Below are 21,002 nucleotides of genomic sequence, written 5' to 3' on the forward strand. Positions count from 1 at the left end.
TGAAGGTGTCAGCGGGCACGCGGAACCGTTCGTCGAATCTGTTAAAGTGCCAAGAATAAACCCGCCCAGCATGATGGATACCAATATCGATACTTATTTCCTCTCGTTGGAATTTTGGTTTGCAGCATCGGGCATTAGTTCCATGCATGACGCACGTCGGTACAATATCGTAATGGCGCAAGTGCCGCCCAACAAGCTAACCGAGTTGCGCTCCATTATCGACGGAACACCGGCAAGTGAAAAATATTCGTATATAAAACGCAAATTGATCGAATATTTTGCCGATAGCCAACAGCGCCGCCTCCAACGTGTACTATCAGAATTACCGTTAGGAGATCAAAAGCCCAGCCAATTGTTCAACGAGATGAAGCGTGTGGCAGGCAATGCTTTAGGCGAAACGGTATTGCTGGATTTGTGGGCTGCTAGGCTGCCGCCGCATGCACAGGTAGCGGTCATTGCTTCTCGAGGCGATGCGTCGGACAAGATAACAATAGCCGATGCCATCGTTGATTCAATGGGCCTTCGTAGAGTGGACGCCATCGATCACGTGCAAACGCCGACACCAACGACACCTGTTCGAGAAAAAGCGGTCATTGACCCAATTGCGGAGCTTACTCGTGAAAACGCATCGTTATCTAAGCGATTGGATAAAGTATTGCACACCGGAAAAAATACACGTGGGCGATCGCGTTCACATTCTCGTAGCGGAGAATGGAACAAAAGTCGTCACGAAAGAGATCCTTCGAACGGACCTTGTTGGTACCATAGAAAGTTCGGGAACGACGCCCGAAGGTGCCGAAAACCATGCACCGCCGATGCACGTGATCCAACAAGCCAAGAATGAGGTTGCTCAGCTGAAGCAGTGGGGGACATCGGCGAACAATCCACCACTGCCACAATCTTTCGCTTACGGGTAACGGATTCGACCACCAGGAAACAGTTTCTGATCGACACGGGAGCAGACGTATCCGTGGTGCCGCGAGGAATACATTCAGCGAAAGTGAAGCCCTCTTCTTTAAAATTGTTTGCCGCGAATGGGACACCCATAAAAGTTTACGGAGAAGTACTATTGAAAATAAATCTTGGTCTTCGTCGAGAGTTCTTATAGAACTTTATGATTGCGGACGTGCAATCAGGAATAATAGGTGCAGATTTTTTAAGTCACTACGACCTATTAATCGACTTAAAACGCAATCGTCTCATCGATAACACCACCTATCTCGAGTCAAGCGGATCACTCGACAAAACCAGCACGCTTTCCGTAAAAACGTTTTGTGAAGTATCGCCGTATGCAGATCTATTAGCCGATTTCCCGACAATTACCCGTCCCGCTACCCCGGGAGCAGTCAACGGATCGTCGACTTGCCACCGCATCGAGACTACTGGCCAACCTGTTTATGCTCGACCGCGACGCTTGTCACCGGACAAGTTAGAAGCAGCTCGTGCGGAGTTTGAAAACTTAATGAAGCTCGGGATTTGCAGACCGTCGAGTAGTAATTGGGCAAGCCCCCTCCACATGGTTAAGAAAGCAGATGGTTCTTGGCGACCATGCGGGGATTACCGCGCCTTAAACGCGCAGACCATTCCGGATCGGTACCTCCTACCGTACCTTCAGGATTTTACGTCGAACTTGCAAGGTAAAACTATTTTTTCAAAAGTTGACTTGCAGAAGGCGTTTCATCAAGTTCCTATTCATCCTGACGACATCCCGAAAACGGCCATCACCACACCTTTTGGACTCTTTGAATTCTCTTTTATGACTTTTGGGCTAAGAAATGCAGCTCAAACCTTTCAACGCCTCATACACGAAGTTGTTCGCGGTTTTGATTTCATCTTTCCCTACATCGATGATCTGTTCATCGCGTCGTCATCACTAGAGGAGCACAGAGAACATTTGCGCTTGCTATTTGAGAGACTCAAGCAGCATAACTTAACGATAAACGTTGCTAAAAGCGAACTGGAACGAGAAAACCTAAACTTTCTGGGACATTCCGTCTCCACCGAAGGAATCCGTCCACTTTCGGATCGCGTCGAGGTCGTTAAAAACTTCAAGCTGCCGTCTACAGTTAAGCAACTAAAAAAATTCTTAGCCTTGATTAACTTTTATCGACGATTCATACCGAACGCAATCCAAACGCAAATACAGTTATTAGCAATGACACCTGGCAATAAGCGAAACGATCGTACGCCGTTGAAGTGGACCGACGAAACAAAAGCTGCATTTGAGAAATGCAAAACTCAACTCGCCGAAGCAACCCTACTGGCTCACCCCGTTAAAACAGGAGAATTGTCCCTCTGGGTTGACGCTTCAGATATCGCCGCAGGTGCGGTCCTTCACCAAATTGTCGATGATAAGGTTCAGCCGCTTGGATTTTTTTCGAAAAAGTTTAACCCCGCTCAACTACGCTACAGTACATACGATCGTGAACTCACTGCGATATTCCTCGCAGTGCGGCACTTCAAGTTTATGTTAGAAGGACGGAGTTGCCACATATACACAGACCATAAACCGATCATCTACGCTTTCCAGCAGAAGCTTGATAAAGCATCCAACAGACAAGTTCGCCAATTGGACTTCATCGGGCAATTAACGACAGACATCAGGCACATAGTGGGCAAGGACAACATCGTAGCAGACCTACTCTCTCGCATCGAAAGCATCCAAACTGTACCAGTGCTTGATTTCGACGCGCTAGCTGAGGACCAAAAGACCGACGGCGAACTACAGGATATTCAGCAGGGTAAAATTAAATCTTCATTGATTCTAAAATATTTTTCGGTTCCAGGCGGAAAGCATCAACTGCTTTGTGATTGTTCGAGTGACAGCATTCGTCCTTTCATTACAAAGCGGTTTCGCAACGCAGCACTCCAGGCAACGCATCATCTATCCCACCCTGGCACTCGTGCAACAGCCAAATTAATGACTGAGAGATTTGTTTGGCCGAGCATTCGAAAGGACAGCATCGCCTTTGCCAGAAACTGCATCCAATGTCAACGCTCGAAAGTGACCCGACATACGCAGTCGCCAATAGCGCGGTACCCAGCACCGGACAGCCGATTTTCGCACATAAATATCGACATCGTTGGACCCTTCCCTCCGAGTAAAGGAAACCGTTACTGTCTTACAGTCATCGAAAGGTTTACTCGGTGGCCGGAAGCATTCCCCATGCCGGACATGACCGCGTCTACAATCGCCGAAGCTCTAGTCTCCGGATGGATATCCCGATTCGGTGTTCCCGCCTACATATCGTCTGATCAAGGACGACAATTCGAATCATCGCTCTTCACCGAATTGACTCGTTTGATCGGATCTAAACACCTGCGCACGACTGCCTACCACCCCCAGTCTAATGGAATCATCGAACGATGGCATAGGACCCTTAAGTCGTCGATCCTTTGCCACGATCCCAACTACTGGAGTCAACATCTACCGATAATTTTACTTGGATTACGGACAACCTACAAAGAGGACATCAAAACTTCGCCTGCTGAAATGGTATACGGTACGACTCTCAAGATACCGTCTGAATTTTTTGTTGACAACCTGCAGAGACCTAACGAAACAGAATTCGTCGCTAAACTCCGATCGACTATGCGTGATCTTCGCCCCCAAGAGACTGCCAGGCACGGGAAGCGAAACATTTTCATGCACCAGGACCTGCGAACATGTAAGAGCGTCTTCGTTCGCAACGATTCAATAAGACCATCGTTATCGTCTCCGTATGAAGGACCATTCGAGATTCTTAATCGAACAGAAAAGTTTTTCAAATTGAGCATCGACATTTCGATCGACCGTTTGAAACCCGCGTACGTATGCAGTGAACAGCCAGCGTCAACAGAACCAGCAGCCACAACTCCTGCCGAGATTCCACCGACTAGAGTAACTCGCTCTGGCAGACGAGTTATTATCCCTTCCAGATACCAGTAGAGGGATCCTAGTCTAGGAGGGGAGTATTGTGGCAGCCTTACAATTGCGCACAGCACTGTAGGTTTTATAAAAATGTGCGTTACATCAAACGAATTGAAATATTTAATTTTAACTTTAAACATGTAGTAGTGTGCTTAGCGTAATTTAGAAAGTAAGAATAAAATTCGATCCTTTCCAATCTCACACTTCGTCGCGAACGGTTCGATTAATTTGTGAGAAAAGAACACGCTAAAGTCACTTTAAGCACCTTCTAAACACCATTTTGCATCGTCTCATTCTCTTTAAAGTCACTTTAAGCACCTTCTAAACCTCATTTTGCATCGTCTCATTCTCTTTAAAGTCACTTTAAGCACCTTCTAAACACCATTTTGCATCGTCTCACTCTCTTTAAAGTCACTTTAAGCACCTTCTAAACACCATTTTGCATCGTCTCACTCTCTTTAAAGTCACTTTAAGCACCTTCTAAACCTCATTTTTCATCGTCTCATTCTCTTTAAAGTCACTTTAAGCACCTTCTAAACCTAATTTTTCATCGTCTCATTCTCTTTAAAGTCACTTTAAGCACCTTCTTAACTCCATTTTGCAATGTCTCATTCTCTTTAAAGTCACTTTAAGCACCTTCTAAACACCATTTTGCATCGTCTCACTCTCTTTAAAGTCACTTTAAGCACCTTCTAAACACCATTTTGCATCGTCTCATTCTCTTTAAAGTCACTTTAAGCACCTTCTAAACACCATTTTGCATCGTCTCATTCTCTTTAAAGTCACTTTAAGCACCTTCTAAACACCATTTTGCATCGTCTCATTCTCTTTAAAGTCACTTTAATCACCTTCTTAACACCATTTTGCATCGTCTCATTCTCTTTAAAGTCACTTTAAGCACCTTCTAAACACCATTTTGCATCGTCTCATTCTCTTTAAAGTCACTTTAAGCACCTTCTAAACCTCATTTTGCATCGTCTCTTTCTCTTTAAAGTCACTTTAAGCACCTTCTAAACCTCATTTTGCATCGTCTCATTCTCTTTAAAGTCACTTTAAGCACCTTCTAAACACCATTTTGCATCGTCTCACTCTCTTTAAAGTCACTTTAAGCACCTTCTAAACACCATTTTGCATCGTCTCATTCTCTTTAAAGTCACTTTAAGCACCTTCTAAACCTCATTTTTCATCGTCTCATTCTCTTTAAAGTCACTTTAAGCACCTTCTAAACCTCATTTTGCATCGTCTCATTCTCTTTAAAGTCACTTTAAGCACCTTCTAAACCTCATTTTTCATCCTCTTATTCTCTTTAAAGTCACTTTAAGCACCTTCTAAACCTCATTTTGCATCGTCTCATTCTCTTTAAAGTCACTTTAAGCACCTTCTAAACCTCATTTTGCATCGTCTCATTCTCTTTAAAGTCACTTTAAGCACCTTCTTAGCACCATTTTGCATCGTCTCATTCTCTTTAAAGTCACTTTAAGCACCTTCTAAACCTCATTTTGCATCGTCTCATTCTCTTTAAAGTCACTTTAAGCACCTTCTAAACCTCATTTTGCATCGTCTCATTCTCTTTAAAGTCACTTTAAGCACCTTCTAAACACCATTTTGCATCGTCTCATTCTCTTTAAAGTCACTTTAAGCACCTTCTAAACACCATTTTGCATCGTCTCATTCTCTTTAAAGTCACTTTAAGCACCTTCTAAACACCATTTTGCATCGTCTCATTCTCTTTAAAGTCACTTTAATCACCTTCTTAACACCATTTTGCATCGTCTCATTCTCTTTAAAGTCACTTTAAGCACCTTCTAAACACCATTTTGCATCGTCTCATTCTCTTTAAAGTCACTTTAAGCACCTTCTAAACACCATTTTGCATCGTCTCATTCTCTTTAAAGTCACTTTAAGCACCTTCTTAGCACCATTTTGCATCGTCTCATTCTCTTTAAAGTCACTTTAAGCACCTTCTAAACCTCATTTTGCATCGTCTCATTCTCTTTAAAGTCACTTTAAGCACCTTCTAAACACCATTTTGCATCGTCTCACTCTCTTTAAAGTCACTTTAAGCACCTTCTAAACACCATTTTGCATCGTCTCACTCTCTTTAAAGTCACTTTAAGCACCTTCTAAACCTCATTTTTCATCGTCTCATTCTCTTTAAAGTCACTTTAAGCACCTTCTAAACCTAATTTTTCATCGTCTCATTCTTTTTAAAGTCACTTTAAGCACCTTCTTAACTCCATTTTGCAATGTCTCATTCTCTTTAAAGTCACTTTAAGCACCTTCTAAACACTATTTTGCATCGTCTCACTCTCTTTAAAGTCACTTTAAGCACCTTCTAAACACCATTTTGCATCGTCTCATTCTCTTTAAAGTCACTTTAAGCACCTTCTAAACACCATTTTGCATCGTCTCATTCTCTTTAAAGTCACTTTAAGCACCTTCTAAACCTCATTTTGCATCGTCTCATTCTCTTTAAAGTCACTTTAAGCACCTTCTAAACACCATTTTGCATCGTCTCATTCTCTTTAAAGTCACTTTACGCACCTTCTAAACCTCATTTTGCATCGTCTCATTCTCTTTAAAGTCACTTTAAGCACCTTCTAAACACCATTTTGCTTCGTCTCATTCTCTCTAACGTCACTTTAAGCACCTTCTAAACACCATTTTGCATCGTCTCACTCTCTTTAAAGTCACTTTAAGCACCGTCTAAACACCATTTGGCATCGTCTCTTTCTCTTTAAAGTCACTTTAAGCACCTTCTAAACCTCATTTTTCATCGTCTCATTCTCTTTAAAGTCACTTTAAGCACCTTCTAAACACCATTTTGCATCGTCTCATTCTCTTTAAAGTCACTTTAAGCACCTTCTAAACCTCATTTTGCATCGTCTCATTCTCTTTAAAGTCACTTTAAGCACCTTCTTAACACCATTTTGCATCGTCTCATTCTCTTTAAAGTCACTTTAAGCACCTTCTAAACCTCATTTTGCATCGTCTCATTCTCTTTAAAGTCACTTTAAGCACCTTCTTAACACCATTTTGCATCGTCTCATTCTCTTTAAAGTCACATTAAGCACCTACTAAACACCATTTTGCATCGTCTCATTCTCTTTAAAGTCACATTAAGCACCTACTAAACACCATTTGGCATCGTCTCTTTCTCTTTAAAGTCACTTTAAGCACCTTCTAAACACCATTTTGCATCGTCTCATTCTCTTTAAAGTCACTTTAATCACCTTCTTAACACCATTTTGAATCGTCTCATTCTCTTTAAAGTCACTTTAAGCACCTTCTAAACCTCATTTTGCATCGTCTCATTCTCTTTAAAGTCACTTTAAGCACCTTCTAAACCTCATTTTTCATCGTCTCATTCTCTTTAAAGTCACTTTAAGCACCTTCTAAACCTCGTTTTGCATCGTCTCATTCTCTTTAAAGTCACTTTAAGCACCTTCTAAACCTCATTTTGCATCGTCTCATTCTCTTTAAAGTCACTTCAAGCACCTTCTTAACTCCATTTTGCATCGTCTCATTCTCTTTAAAGTCACTTTAAGCACCTTCTAAACACCATTTTGCATCGTCTCACTCTCTTTAAAGTCACTTTAAGCACCTTCTAAACACCATTTTGCATCGTCTCATTCTCTTTAAAGTCACTTTAAGCACCTTCTAAACACCATTTTGCATCGTCTCATTCTCTTTAAAGTCACTTTAAGCACCTTCTAAACCTCATTTTGCATCGTCTCATTCTCTTTAAAGTCACTTTAAGCACCTTCTAAACACCATTTTGCATCGTCTCATTCTCTTTAAAGTCACTTTAAGCACCTTCTAAACCTCATTTTGCATCGTCTCATTCTCTTTAAAGTCACTTTAAGCACCTTCTTAACACCATTTTGCATCGTCTCATTCTCTTTAAAGTCACATTAAGCACCTACTAAACACCATTTTGCATCGTCTCACTCTCTTTAAAGTCACTTTAAGCACCGTCTAAACACCATTTGGCATCGTCTCTTTCTCTTTAAAGTCACTTTAAGCACCTTCTAAACACCATTTTGCATCGTCTCATTCTCTTTAAAGTCACTTTAATCACCTTCTTAACACCATTTTGAATCGTCTCATTCTCTTTAAAGTCACTTTAAGCACCTTCTAAACCTCATTTTGCATCGTCTCATTCTCTTTAAAGTCACTTTAAGCACCTTCTAAACCTCATTTTTCATCGTCTCATTCTCTTTAAAGTCACTTTAAGCACCTTCTAAACCTCGTTTTGCATCGTCTCATTCTCTTTAAAGTCACTTTAAGCACCTTCTAAACCTCATTTTGCATCGTCTCATTCTCTTTAAAGTCACTTCAAGCACCTTCTTAACTCCATTTTGCATCGTCTCATTCTCTTTAAAGTCACTTTAAGCACCTTCTAAACACCATTTTGCATCGTCTCACTCTCTTTAAAGTCACTTTAAGCACCTTCTAAACACCATTTTGCATCGTCTCATTCTCTTTAAAGTCACTTTAAGCACCTTCTAAACACCATTTTGCATCGTCTCATTCTCTTTAAAGTCACTTTAAGCACCTTCTAAACCTCATTTTGCATCGTCTCATTCTCTTTAAAGTCACTTTAAGCACCTTCTAAACACCATTTTGCATCGTCTCATTCTCTTTAAAGTCACTTTAAGCACCTTCTAAACCTCATTTTGCATCGTCTCATTCTCTTTAAAGTCACTTTAAGCACCTTCTAAACACCATTTTGCATCGTCTCATTCTCTTTAAAGTCACTTTAAGCACCTTCTAAACACCATTTTGCATCGTCTCATTCTCTTTAAAGTCACTTTAAGCACCTTCTAAACACCATTTTGCATCGTCTCATTCTCTTTAAAGTCACTTTAAGCACCTTCTAGACACCATTTTGCATCGTCTCATTCTCTTTTAAGTCTCTTTAAGCACCTTCTAGACACCATTTTGCATCGTCTCATTCTCTTTAAAAGCACTTTAAGCACCTTCTAAACACCATTTTGCATCGTCTCATTCTCTTTAAAGTCACTTTAAGCACCTTCTAAACACCATTTTGCATCTCTTTTGCATTCTCTTTAAAGTCACTTTAAGCAGCTTCTCAACCTCATTTTGCATCGTCTCATTCTCTTTAAAGTCACTTTAAGCACCTTCTAAACCTCATTTTGCATCGTCTCATTCTCTTTAAAGTCACTTTAAGCACCTTCTAAACCTCATTTTGCATCGTCTCATTCTCTTTAAAGTCACTTTAAGCACCTTCTAAACACCATTGTAGGGTACGGCCTACTCCGGAACTTGTTACTCAACAGGTGGATAGAGAAAGAAGAAGATGGTTTCAAAAATCTGGGTTTGTCCAACGGTACCAGAGAACGCACTATAGTGTCCACAGATCGCTACCCGCCAGGGACTTTCTGTGGATTATAATGCTAAGTATGTTGGGGACAGAGCCTAACAAACACCAGTGGTTTTTTCTCAAGTTGGGTTTATTTGATTTTCTGAACGCCTTTACTTACGTCACAAATGTTGTGCTAGCGATGTCTAAGCCCGGTGACACTGTTATCAATTAACCGTTATTTTTGAACAGCAGGTTATCATAAACTGGTACTTGTAGGGTTTCGTTAAATTCAAAATTCCTAACTGTTCAGAGCCTTGTAGAGTTCTGTGGCCTACCTTTAGGCGTCGCAATATCGTACATTCTGCCACCTTAAAATTGAATAATTTTAACTGTTTGCTTTTGGTAATACACACAGCTTTACCAATGGCCTAGTCACTGTACTTCCCTTACTTGTACGCAATGTAAAGACACGCGCTTTGCCATCCTTTCCAGGATGCTCCTCGGTTACGCGTGCTAATGGCCAACACGCCGAAGGCACATTATCTTCCTTAATTATAACTAACGTTCCTGCCGTTACTGTGGTTGTACCTTCCTTTGTCCATTTAGAACGCGCCTGCAGTTGTTGTAAATACTCCTTCTGCCAACGGTTCCAAAAGTGCTGGCGAAGTTGTTGAACATGACGCCAGTGGTTCAACCGGTTTTCGGCTTCGTACAGCAAGCAGTGGTCCGGAACAAGCTGTAGGTTCGTTCCAACCAGGAAATGTCCAGGAGTGAGGGCTGTCATATCGTGTGGGTCATCTGACATCGATGTTATAGGTCGGGAGTTGACACAGCATTCTATCTCGTCCAGCAGCGTAGACATGTCCTCATACGAAAGTGATGTCGTTCCTAAAACGCGCACTAGGTGGTACTTCATGGTTTTGACGGCGGCTTCCCACAGTCCACCGAAGTGAGGAGCTCTTGGTGGGATGAACTTCCATGAAATTTTGCGTTCTAGTGTCCAAGCTTGAATGCTCTGCTGGTGTTCAGTTGTACGCAACAGCTTGTACAACTCGTTCAGCTTGTTTGCTGCTCCCTTGAAGTTCGTCGCGTTGTCCGAGTGTAACTCCAATGGCAAACCACGACGAGACACAAACCGTCGTAATGCTGCTATAAATGCTTCCGTTGTCAGGTTTGACACCAGCTCGATGTGTACGGCACGGGTGGTGAAGCATACAAATATGGCGACGTATGCCTTCACGGGCGCCGCCCGTCGGTGGCCACCTTTCAGGAACACTGGACCACAGTAGTCAACACCGGTGATCGAAAAAGGAGGGGCCGGTGTTACTCGGACAGCCGGCAGGTCAGCCATTATAGTTGCTGACGACGATGGTCGGGCGCGGAAGCAGGTGTGGCACTGATGAAATACCTTCCGGGCGAGATTTCGGCCACTTGTAATCCAGAAGCGTTGTCTGCACGTGTTTAGCATCAGAGTCGGTCCCGCGTGAAGTAACTGTTTATGAAAATGTTCCATCAGCAGACGAGCGAATGGATGGCTGGCCGGAACAACTAGTGGATGCTTAACATCCTCCGCTAGCGGTGAATTGGACAAACGTCCTCCAACTCGGATGATTCCGTCAGCTCCCAGTTGCGGATGCAACCATCTAAGCGGGGACGACGCAGGAACGGGTTTCTTCTGCTGCAAGGCCTTGATTTCTTGCTGCAGGTGGTCTCGTTGAGCCAAGCGGCACAGCACTTCTTCTGCATCCGTCAAGTCCTTCGTCGTCAGGCCAGGGTTCTCGTACGACCGGCGTTTGGTGCATCGGTTCCAATACTGAACCCAGTACGCCGTCATCCGTCTCAGCTTCGAGTACGATGAGAAGAGCGTAAAGATGCGATGAACTGGCAGCTCAATGGCAGCGCATGCCACAACTGCTACTCGCTGCTCTGCTTGCACTGAAGGATCTGGTGTCGCAAGCAGTGGTGGAGGCCATTGATCTTCTGGCAGGCTCATCCAGGAAGGACCCTGCCACCATAGGGTACTGGAGAGGAGATCTTTGCCCAAACAGCCTCTGGAAGCAAGGTCAGCCGGGTTGTCGACTCCTGCGATGTGACGCCACGTGCAACCTTCCGTTAGTTGTTGCACCTGCGATACCCGGTTGGCAACATATGGCTTCCAGGAGTTTGGTGATGCTCGCAGCCAATGTACCACAGTCATGGAGTCTGTCCAGAAGACTGCCAGAGATCCTGGGTTTACCGCAGTCCTTACTCGGTCGAATAGCAAGCTGGCCAACTGAGCTGCGCACAGTTCAAGCCGAGCGATAGAGTGCTTGCTATTGAGGGGTGTCACCTTGGTTTTTGAGGCGAAGAGCTCCATTGTGCCATGTCCCTGGGCATCGCCACTACGGATGTAGCAGCATGCTCCATATCCTTTCTCCGAAGCATCGCAGAAGACGTGGTATTGGATGGTGGTCACTGAAGATCTAATGGCGACTCGCGGAATGCTGATGTTGTGAAGGTAATGCATTTGCTCAAGAAAGTTGAGCCATTCCGTTCGTAGCTGCAGCGGAAGTTCAGCATCCCATCCCCAGGGTTGTTGGTTGACGTGTTTCAGAGTCCATACACGTTGAAGAAGTTGCTTGGCAACCGCCTTCACTGGGTCAACAAACCCTACCGGATCGTAGATCTTCCCAATGGTGGACAATACCTTGCGTTTGGTTGCATCTTTGTTGACATCAGGGGCTTGGACTTTGAAGCGCAGAGTGTCCGCTGACGTATCCCATATGATTCCAAGTGTTGCCAACGATCCGTCGTCATCGTCGTTGGGATATGGGCTGGATGCTCGGCTTTGTTGGTCCACATGATGCAACACCGCTTCCTCGTTTGATGCCCATTTCCGCAGCTCAAATCCACCTTTGGCAAACAGTTGTTCGGTTTGTTGTTGCAAGGTTTGAGCAGCCTCGGGTGAATCAGCTCCAGACACAAAGTCATCCACGTAAAAGTCAGCGAACCGAGCTGCTGCTATTGGAAACTCACTCCCATGATCCAATACTGTTTGTTGCAGAGATCTCACCGCAAGGAATGGTGCAGATGCGGTTCCATAAGTTATAGTATTCAGCTCATATTCTTCGATGGGATCATGGGGTGAAGCTCGCCACAGAATGCGCTGTAGGGCGCGATCGCTGGGATGTACCCATACTTGGCGGTACATTTTTGCCACATCTCCTGTCAGTGCAATTTGATGAGTTCTGAATCGCATCAGGATCGATGTAGCATCTTGTTGAATTGTTGGTCCGATCATCAGCGTATCATTCAACGACACTCCTGTAGATGACTTGCTGGATGCGTCGAACACAACCCGACACTTCGTGGTGGTGCTGTCGGCCTTAAAAACAGGATGGTGTGGGAGGTAGAATGTTTCCCGACTATCAACTGTTGCTGCCACCTTTGTCATGTGGCCTAAGCGGAGGTATTCGGCCATGAACTCCACGTATGCCTTTTTTGTTTCGGGTTCTCGCTGCATACGTCTCTCGATAGCCAAAAACCGATGGAGGGCGATTGTCCGCGAGTCACCTAGTTTCCCGATCATGTCAGACTTTCTCGGAAGTCGGACGACATATCGGCCGGCTTGGTCTCTGCTTGTAGTGGCCGCGTAGTGGTCCTCACAGGCTCTCTCCTCGATACTCCAGCTAGGGAAACTGCCTACGTCTTCTATTGCGAAGAATTTCCTCATCATCGTAGTCAGCTCGTTGGTGTGTATGGCGACTGAACACACCACTGGCAGCGACTGCTCTGCTATCTGTGCTGTGCCACTTACAACCCACCCAAATGCTGTTTCTTGGAGTGACGGCATACCTTCTCCAAGTGAGATGCGTCCGGTTTTTAAAAGCTCGTAGAAACACGCCGCACCCAGGATGATATCGATTCCACCAGGCTTGTGGAATGTTGGGTCAGCCAAGACGCAGGTTGCTGGAATCGTCCACTGGCTGTGGTGTATACGATGGGCCGGCACATCTGCTGACAGCTTGGGCAGTACCAGCATCTCCAGCGACGTCGAAAATGATGAACAGCGTGACTGGATGGTGGCTCGTACTGATGACTTTACGTTCGTCGCTTGGCTGCCACCAATCCCCGACAGCGGAATGCTCACCGACTTCCGAGGTAGGTTTAAGAATTGCGCCAACCTTCCCGTAATGAAGTTGGACTGTGCTCCACTGTCCAAGAGAGCCCTTGCAGCATGGTTCTTCCCTGCGCTGTCAGTGATGTACAACATGACGGTTGACAGCAACACTGTCGATGGTATCGCCGTGTGAAGCGATATTGTAGCTGTACGGTGTTCTGCTGCAGATGTTGGCTGTTCGTGACGGATCTCGCTGGCGGCACTAGTCCCTTCGTCGTGGAGCAAGGTGTGATGTTTCTGCTGGCACCGACGACACGTCCACTTCGAGGGGCACCTTTTGTTGAGATGACCAGCTCCGAAACAGTTGAAACAACGTTTCCAACTTCGGAGCTTGTCCCGTTTGTCTGGTAGCGATAGTGCTATGAAATCCGCGCACTTGCTGAGCATATGGTTGTCCTGGCACATGACACACGTTGCGGTCGGTGACGGCGTAACGGTCGACGTGAACGCTTTAGTAGGAGCCGGCTTTGGACGAGATGGTTTGTCCATATTGCCTGCTGCGCAGCTCTCCAACACTTCGCATTGCCGCGTGATGTAATCGAACGTCCGGAACAAATCCGGAAACTCGCCGTGCTGCAATGTGAGCTCCCATGCCTTACGAGTGCTAGGGTCCATGCACGACGCGAGGATGTGGGTGATGATGAGGTTGCTGGTTTCATCAATGTTCTTCTCTAAGAACTGCAACCCATCAACGTGACCCTTACACGTTTCTACTAGTGATCGAAGTTCGTTGGCTGATTCGCGTTGCACGGGTTTTAGTTGGAGCAACCCAGCAATGTGTTTGTCGACGATTGCTCGTGGGTTCGCAAACCGCCTTTCGAGTACCTCCCAGGCACTCTTGTAGTTGTTGCTGCTCACCATTGCCGCATTGATGATTCCTGCTGCCTTTCCGGTGAGTGCCTTGTTCAGGTGGTGTAATTTTGCTGCATCCGAAACAGGTGTCCTTCCCATGATGTCGAGGAACATGGCCTTGAATTTGGGCCACTCTTCGTAGCGTCCGTCAAAGGTTGGCATCGGGACACTGAGGTGATGCGCTGCCGAAGTTACCGGAGCTTCTGACGTTGTTGGTGTTTCGTCCAGCTGTGCCTCCAGAATGGCTGTGCAGGTGGTGTGGATCTTCCGGAAGGCATCGTCGGCGTCCATGTCGACTTCGAGGTCATCTGGCAGGAGATCTATGATGTGCTGCATAATCCTGCCGTGGGTGCCTTGAAGTTCCTGTAATGTGCGTAAGTGCACCCGCGCAGTGGCCGGAGGGAGTTTGTTGTTGGTGATGTCCGGCTGAAGCTGCATAAGTTGACGATATGCCAGCTTCATTTTGGCCCGCAACACGGCCAACTCGCGATCCCCTGGCGATGACGTCGATGGTTTTGGTGACACGTGCTGTGGGGTTGTTTCCGTCACGTGGTCACTCGCGCGCTGGTCCACCGTGGCTTCCGTAGCCACTTCGTCTGAATTGTCACTCCCCTCATGTTCTGGTGGCGGGGAGTGCATCACTTTATTCCTGCGTGTGTTCATTGTGACTATTAGTTAGTCTGTTGCACTTTTCACTTTTCACTTTTTTCACTTCACTGTTTTGTCAGCGTCGACTGCTACGAAACTTTGGACTGGCACTCACAATCACGCTGAGTAAACTTCTCGTGGCGATGAGACGCTGGACGGTGCCACCGAAGGTAACTCACACCTTGAATTATCTTCCCGTGAGGCCCCGATGCGCACTGGATCGGCCTCGTGTGGTGTCCGTGGTCTGCCACCGATGGAAAATCAACCCGTCCGGTTGATACACGTTTCCTGTAGACACTGGGTTGAACAAACGCTGGGCACGAAGCGCTGGACTGATCCACTGAAGAGAACTCCCGAATTGGGTACTCTTCCCTTGAGGCACCGATGCGCACTGGATCGGCCTCGTGTGGTGTCCGTGGTCTGCCACCGATGTTCAATCAACCCGTCCGGTTGACGAAAGTTCCTCTTCCGACGACGAATGTATGAAATAATCTGCGCACGATAGGTTCGTTGCGCCTATCCGGTTCGAAGGACCAAAATGTAGGGTACGGCCTACTCCGGAACTTGTTACTCAACAGGTGGATAGAGAAAGAAGAAGATGGTTTCAAAAATCTGGGTTTGTCCAACGGTACCAGAGAACGCACTATAGTGTCCACAGATCGCTACCCGCCAGGGACTTTCTGTGGATTATAATGCTAAGTATGTTGGGGACAGAGCCTAACAAACACCAGTGGTTTTTTCTCAAGTTGGGTTTATTTGATTTTCTGAACGCCTTTACTTACGTCACAAATGTTGTGCTAGCGATGTCTAAGCCCGGTGACACTGTTATCAATTAACCGTTATTTTTGAACAGCAGGTTATCATAAACTGGTACTTGTAGGGTTTCGTTAAATTCAAAATTCCTAACTGTTCAGAGCCTTGTAGAGTTCTGTGGCCTACCTTTAGGCGTCGCAATATCGTACAACCATTTTGCATCGTCTCATTCTCTCTAAAGTCACTTTAAGCACCTTCTTAACACCATTTTGCATCGTCTCATTCTCTTTAAAGTCACTTTAAGCACCTGTTTAACACCATTTTGCATCGTCTCATTCTCTTAAAAGTCACTTTAAGCAGCTTCTTAACCTCATTTTGCATCGTCTCATTCTCTTTAAAGTCACTTTAAGCACCTTCTAAACCTCATTTTGCATCGTCTCATTCTCTTTAAAGTCACTTTAAGCAGCTTCTTAACCTCATTTTGCATCGTCTCATTCTCTTTAAAGTCACTTTAAGCACCTTCTAAACCTCATTTTGCATCGTCTCATTCTCTTTAAAGTCACTTTAAGCACCTTCTAAACCTCATTTTGCATCGTCTCATTCTCTTTAAAGTCACTTTAAGCACCTTCTAAACACCATTTTGCATCGTCTCATTCTCTTTAAAAGCACTTTAAGCACCTTCTAAACACCATTTTGCATCGTCTCATTCTCTTTAAAGTCACTTTAAGCACCTTCTAAACACCATTTTGCATCGTCTCATTCTCTTTAAAGTCACTTTAAGCAGCTTCTCAACCTCATTTTGCATCGTCTCATTCTCTTTAAAGTCACTTTAAGCAGCTTCTTAACCTCATTTTGCATCGTCTCATTCTCTTTAAAGTCACTTTAAGCACCTTCTAAACCTCATTTTGTATCGTCTCATTCTCTTTAAAGTCACTTTAAGCACCTTCTAAACCTCACTTTGCATCGTCTCATTCTCTTTAAAGTCACTTTAAGCACCTTCTAAACACCATTTTGCATCGTCTCATTCTCTTTAAAGTCACTTTAAGCAGCTTCTTAACCTCATTTTGCATCGTCTCATTCTCTTTAAAGTCACTTTAAGCACCTTCTAAACCTCATTTTGCATCGTCTCATTCTCTTTAAAGTCACTTTAAGCACCTTCTAAACACCATTTTGCATCGTCTCATTCTCTTTAAAGTCACTTTAAGCACCTTCTAAACCTCATTTTGCATCGTCTCATTCTCTTTAAAGTCACTTTAAGCACCTTCTTAACACCATTTTGCATCGTCTTATTCTCTTTAAAGTCACTTTAAGCACCTTCTAAACACCATTTTGCATCGTCTCATTCTCTTTAAAGTCACTTTAAGCACCTTCTAAACACCATTTTGCATCGTCTCATTCTCTTTAAAGTCACTTTAAGCACCTTCTAAACCTCGTTTTGCATCGTCTCATTCTCTTTAAAGTCACTTCAAGCACCTTCTAAACACCATTTTGCATCGTCTCATTCTCTTTAAAGTCACTTTAAGCACCTTCTAAACACCATTTTGCATCGTCTCATTCTCTTTTAAGTCTCTTTAAGCACCTTCTAGACACCATTTTGCATCGTCTCATTCTCTTTAAAAGCACTTTAAGCAACTTCTAAACACCATTTTGCATCGTCTCATTCTCTTTAAAGTCACTTTAAGCACCTTCTAAACACCATTTTGCATCGTCTCATTCTCTTTAAAGTCACTTTAAGCAGCTTCTTAACCTCATTTTGCATCGTCTCATTCTCTTTAAAGTCACTTTAAGCACCTTCTAAACCTCATTTTGCATCGTCTCATTCTCTTTAAAGTCACTTTAAGCACCTTCTAAACCTCATTTTGCATCGTCTCAATCTCTTTAAAGTCACTTTAAGCACCTTCTAAACACCATTTTGCATCGTCTCATTCTCTCTAAAGTCACTTTAAGCACCTTCTTAACACCATTTTGCATCGTCTCATTCTCTTTAAAGTTACTTTAAGCACCTGTTTAACACCATTTTGCATCGTCTCATTCTCTTAAAAGTCACTTTAAGCAGCTTCTTAACCTCATTTTGCATCGTCTCATTCTCTTTAAAGTCACTTTAAGCACCTTCTAAACCTCATTTTGCATCGTCTCATTCTCTTTCAAGTAACTTTAAGCACCTTCTAAACCTCATTTTGCATCGTCTCATTCTCTTTAAAGTCACTTTAAGCACCTTCTAAACCTCATTTTGCATCGTCTCATTCTCTTTAAAGTCACTTTAAGCACCTTCTAAACACCATTTTGCATCGTCTCATTCTCTTTAAAGTCACTTTAAGCAGCTTCTAAACCTCATTTTGCATCGTCTCATTCTCTTTAAAGTGACTTTAACCACCTTCTAAACCTCATTTTGCATCGTCTCATTCTCTTTAAAGTCACTTTAAGCACCTTCTAAACCTCGTTTTGCATCGTCTCATTCTCTTTAAAGTCACTTTAAGCACCTGTTTAACACCATTTTGCATCGTCTCATTCTCTTTAAAGTCACTTTAAGCAGCTTCTTAACCTCATTTTGCATCGTCTCATTCTCTTTAAAGTCACTTTAAGCACCTTCTAAACCTCATTTTGCATCGTCTCATTCTCTTTAAAGTCACTTTAAGCACCTTCTGAACCTCATTTTGCATCGTCTCATTCTCTTTAAAGTCACTTTTAGCACCTTCTAAACACCATTTTGCATCGTCTCATTCTCTCTAAAGTCACTTTAAGCACCTTCTTAACACCATTTTGCATCGTCTCATTCTCTTTAAAGTCACTTTAAGCACCTTCTAAACCTCATTTTGCATCGTCTCATTCCCTTTAAAGTCACTTTAACCACCTTCTAAACACCATTTTGCATCGTCTCATTCTCTTTAAAGTCACTTTAAGCACCTTCTAAACCTCATTTTGCATCGTCTCATTCTCTTTAAAGTCACTTTAAGCACCATCTAAACCTCATTTTGCATCGTCTCATTCTCTTTAAAGTCACTTTAAGCACCTTCTTAACACCATTTTGCATCGTCTCATTCTCTTTAAAGTCACTTTAAGCACCTTCTAAACCTCATTTTGCATTGTCTCATTCTCTCTAAAGTCACTTTAAGCACCTTCCAAACCTAATTTTGCATCGTCTCCCTCTCTTTAAAGTCACTTTAAGCACCTTCTAAACACCATTTTGCATCGTCTTATTCTCTTTAAAGTCACTTTAAGCACCTTCTAAACCTCATTTTGCATCGTCTCATTCTCGTTAAAGTCACTTTAAGCACCTTCTAAACCTCATTTTGCATCGTCTCATTCTCTTTAAAGTCACTTTAAGCACCTTCTTAACACCATTTTGCATCGTCTCATTCTCTCTAAAGTCACTTTAAGCACCTTCTAAACCTCATTTTGCATTGTCTCATTCTCTTTAAAGTCACTTTGAGCACCTTCTAAACACCATTTTGCATCGTCTCATTCTCTTTAAAGTCACTTTAAGCACCTTCTAAACCTCATTTTGCATCGTCTCATTCTCTTTAAAGTCACTTTAAGCACCTTCTAAACACCATTTTGCATCGTCTCATTCTCTTTAAAGTCACTTTAAGCACCTTCTAAACACCATTATGCATCGTCTTATTCTCTTTAAAGTCACTTTAAGCACCTTCTAAACACCATTTTGCATCGTCTCATTCTCTTTAAAGTCACTTTAAGCACCTTCCAAACACCAATTTGCATCGTCTCATTCTCTTTAAAATCACTTTAAGCACCTTCTAAACCTCATTTTGCATCGTCTCATTCTCTTTAAAGTCACTTTAAGGACCTTCTAAACTCCATTTTGCATCGTCTCATTCTCTTTAAAGTCACTTTAAGCACCTGTTTAACACCATTTTGCATCGTCTCATTCTCTTAAAAGTCACTTTAAGCACCTTCTAAACACCATTTTGCATCGTCTCATTCTCTCTAAAGTCACTTTAAGCACCTTCTAAACACCATTATGCATCGTCTTATTCTCTTTAAAGTCACTTTAAGCACCTTCTAAACACCATTTTGCATCGTCTCATTCTCTTTAAAGTCACTTTAAGCACCTTCTAAACACCATTTTGCATCGTCTCATTCTCTTTAAAGTCACTTTATGCACCTTCTAAACACCATTTTGCATCGTCTCATTCTCTTTAAAGTCACTTTAAGCACCTTCCTAACACCATTTTGCATCGTCTTATTCTCTTTAAAGTCACTTTAAGCACCTTCTAAACCTCATTTTGCATCGTCTCATTCTCTTTAAAGTCACTTTAAGCATCTTCTAAACCTCATTATGCATCGTCTCATTCTCTTTAAAGTCACTTTAAGCACCTTCTAAACACCATTTTGCATCGTCTCATTCTCTTTAAAGTCACTTTAAGCACCTTCTAAACACCATTTTGCATCGTCTCATTCTCTTTAAAGTCACTTTAAGCACCTTCTAAACACCATTTTGCATCGTCTCATTCTCTTTAAAGTCACTTTAAGCACCTTCTAAACCTCATTTTGCATCGTCTCATTCTCTTTAAAGTCACTTTAAGCACCTTCTAAACACCATTTTGCATCGTCTCATTCTCTTTAAAGTCACTTTAAGCACCTTCCAAACACCAATTTGCATCGTCTCATTCTCTTTAAAATCACTTTAAGCACCTTCTAAACCTCATTTTGCATCGTCTCATTCTCTTTAAAGTCACTTTAAGGACCTTCTAAACTCCATTTTGCATCGTCTCATTCTCTTTAAAGTCACTTTAAGCACCTGTTTAACACCATTTTGCATCGTCTCATTCTCTTTAAAGTCACTTTAAGCACCTTCTAAACACCATTTTGCATCGTCTCATTCTCTCTAAAGTCACTTTAAGCACCTTCTAAACACCATTATGCATCGTCTTATTCTCTTTAAAGTCACTTTAAGCACCTTCTAAACACCATTTTGCATCGTCTCATTCTCTTTAAAGTCACTTTAAGCACCTTCTAAACACCATTTTGCATCGTCTCATTCTCTTTAAAGTCACTTTATGCACCTTCTAAACACCATTTTGCATCGTCTCATTCTCTTTAAAGTCACTTTAAGCACCTTCCTAACACCATTTTGCATCGTCTTATTCTCTTTAAAGTCACTTTAAGCACCTTCTAAACCTCATTTTGCATCGTCTCATTCTCTTTAAAGTCACTTTAAGCATCTTCTAAACCTCATTTTGCATCGTCTCATTCTCTTTAAAGTCACTTTAAGCACCTTCTAAACACCATTTTGCATCGTCTCATTCTCTTTAAAGTCACTTTAAGCACCTTCTAAACCTCATTTTGCATCGTCTCATTCTCTCTAAAGTCACTTTAAGCACCTTCTAAAC

The 21,002-nt window shown here is 43.1% G+C and overlaps 1 protein-coding gene across 1 annotated transcript; it reads right to left on the bottom strand.

The window, feature by feature from the left end:
- Positions 1-543: 543 nt before the first annotated feature.
- On the bottom strand, positions 544-14,913 carry LOC131271124 (uncharacterized). Its single transcript, XM_058272509.1, has 2 exons — positions 9,690-14,913; positions 544-572 (listed from the first exon to the last, which is right to left on the bottom strand). The coding sequence occupies exons 1-2, from the start codon at positions 14,911-14,913 to the stop codon at positions 544-546; spliced, it is 5,253 nt and encodes a 1,750-aa protein (XP_058128492.1).
- Positions 14,914-21,002: the final 6,089 nt, after the last annotated feature.

This window comes from Anopheles coustani, unplaced genomic scaffold (assembly GCF_943734705.1).
Source record: "Anopheles coustani unplaced genomic scaffold, idAnoCousDA_361_x.2 U_4, whole genome shotgun sequence".
NCBI lineage: Eukaryota > Metazoa > Arthropoda > Insecta > Diptera > Culicidae > Anopheles > Anopheles coustani.

Coding starts and splice junctions, on each gene's coding strand:
- LOC131271124 (XM_058272509.1), bottom strand. CDS start 14,913: ATGAACACACGCAGGAATAAAGTGATGCACTCCCCGCCACCAGAACAT. Junction 573..9,689: donor TGTCTTTACATTGCGTACAA/GTAAGGGAAGTA, acceptor TTTCTCGAACAG/GTGTCGTTGGTGTCGGCGTT.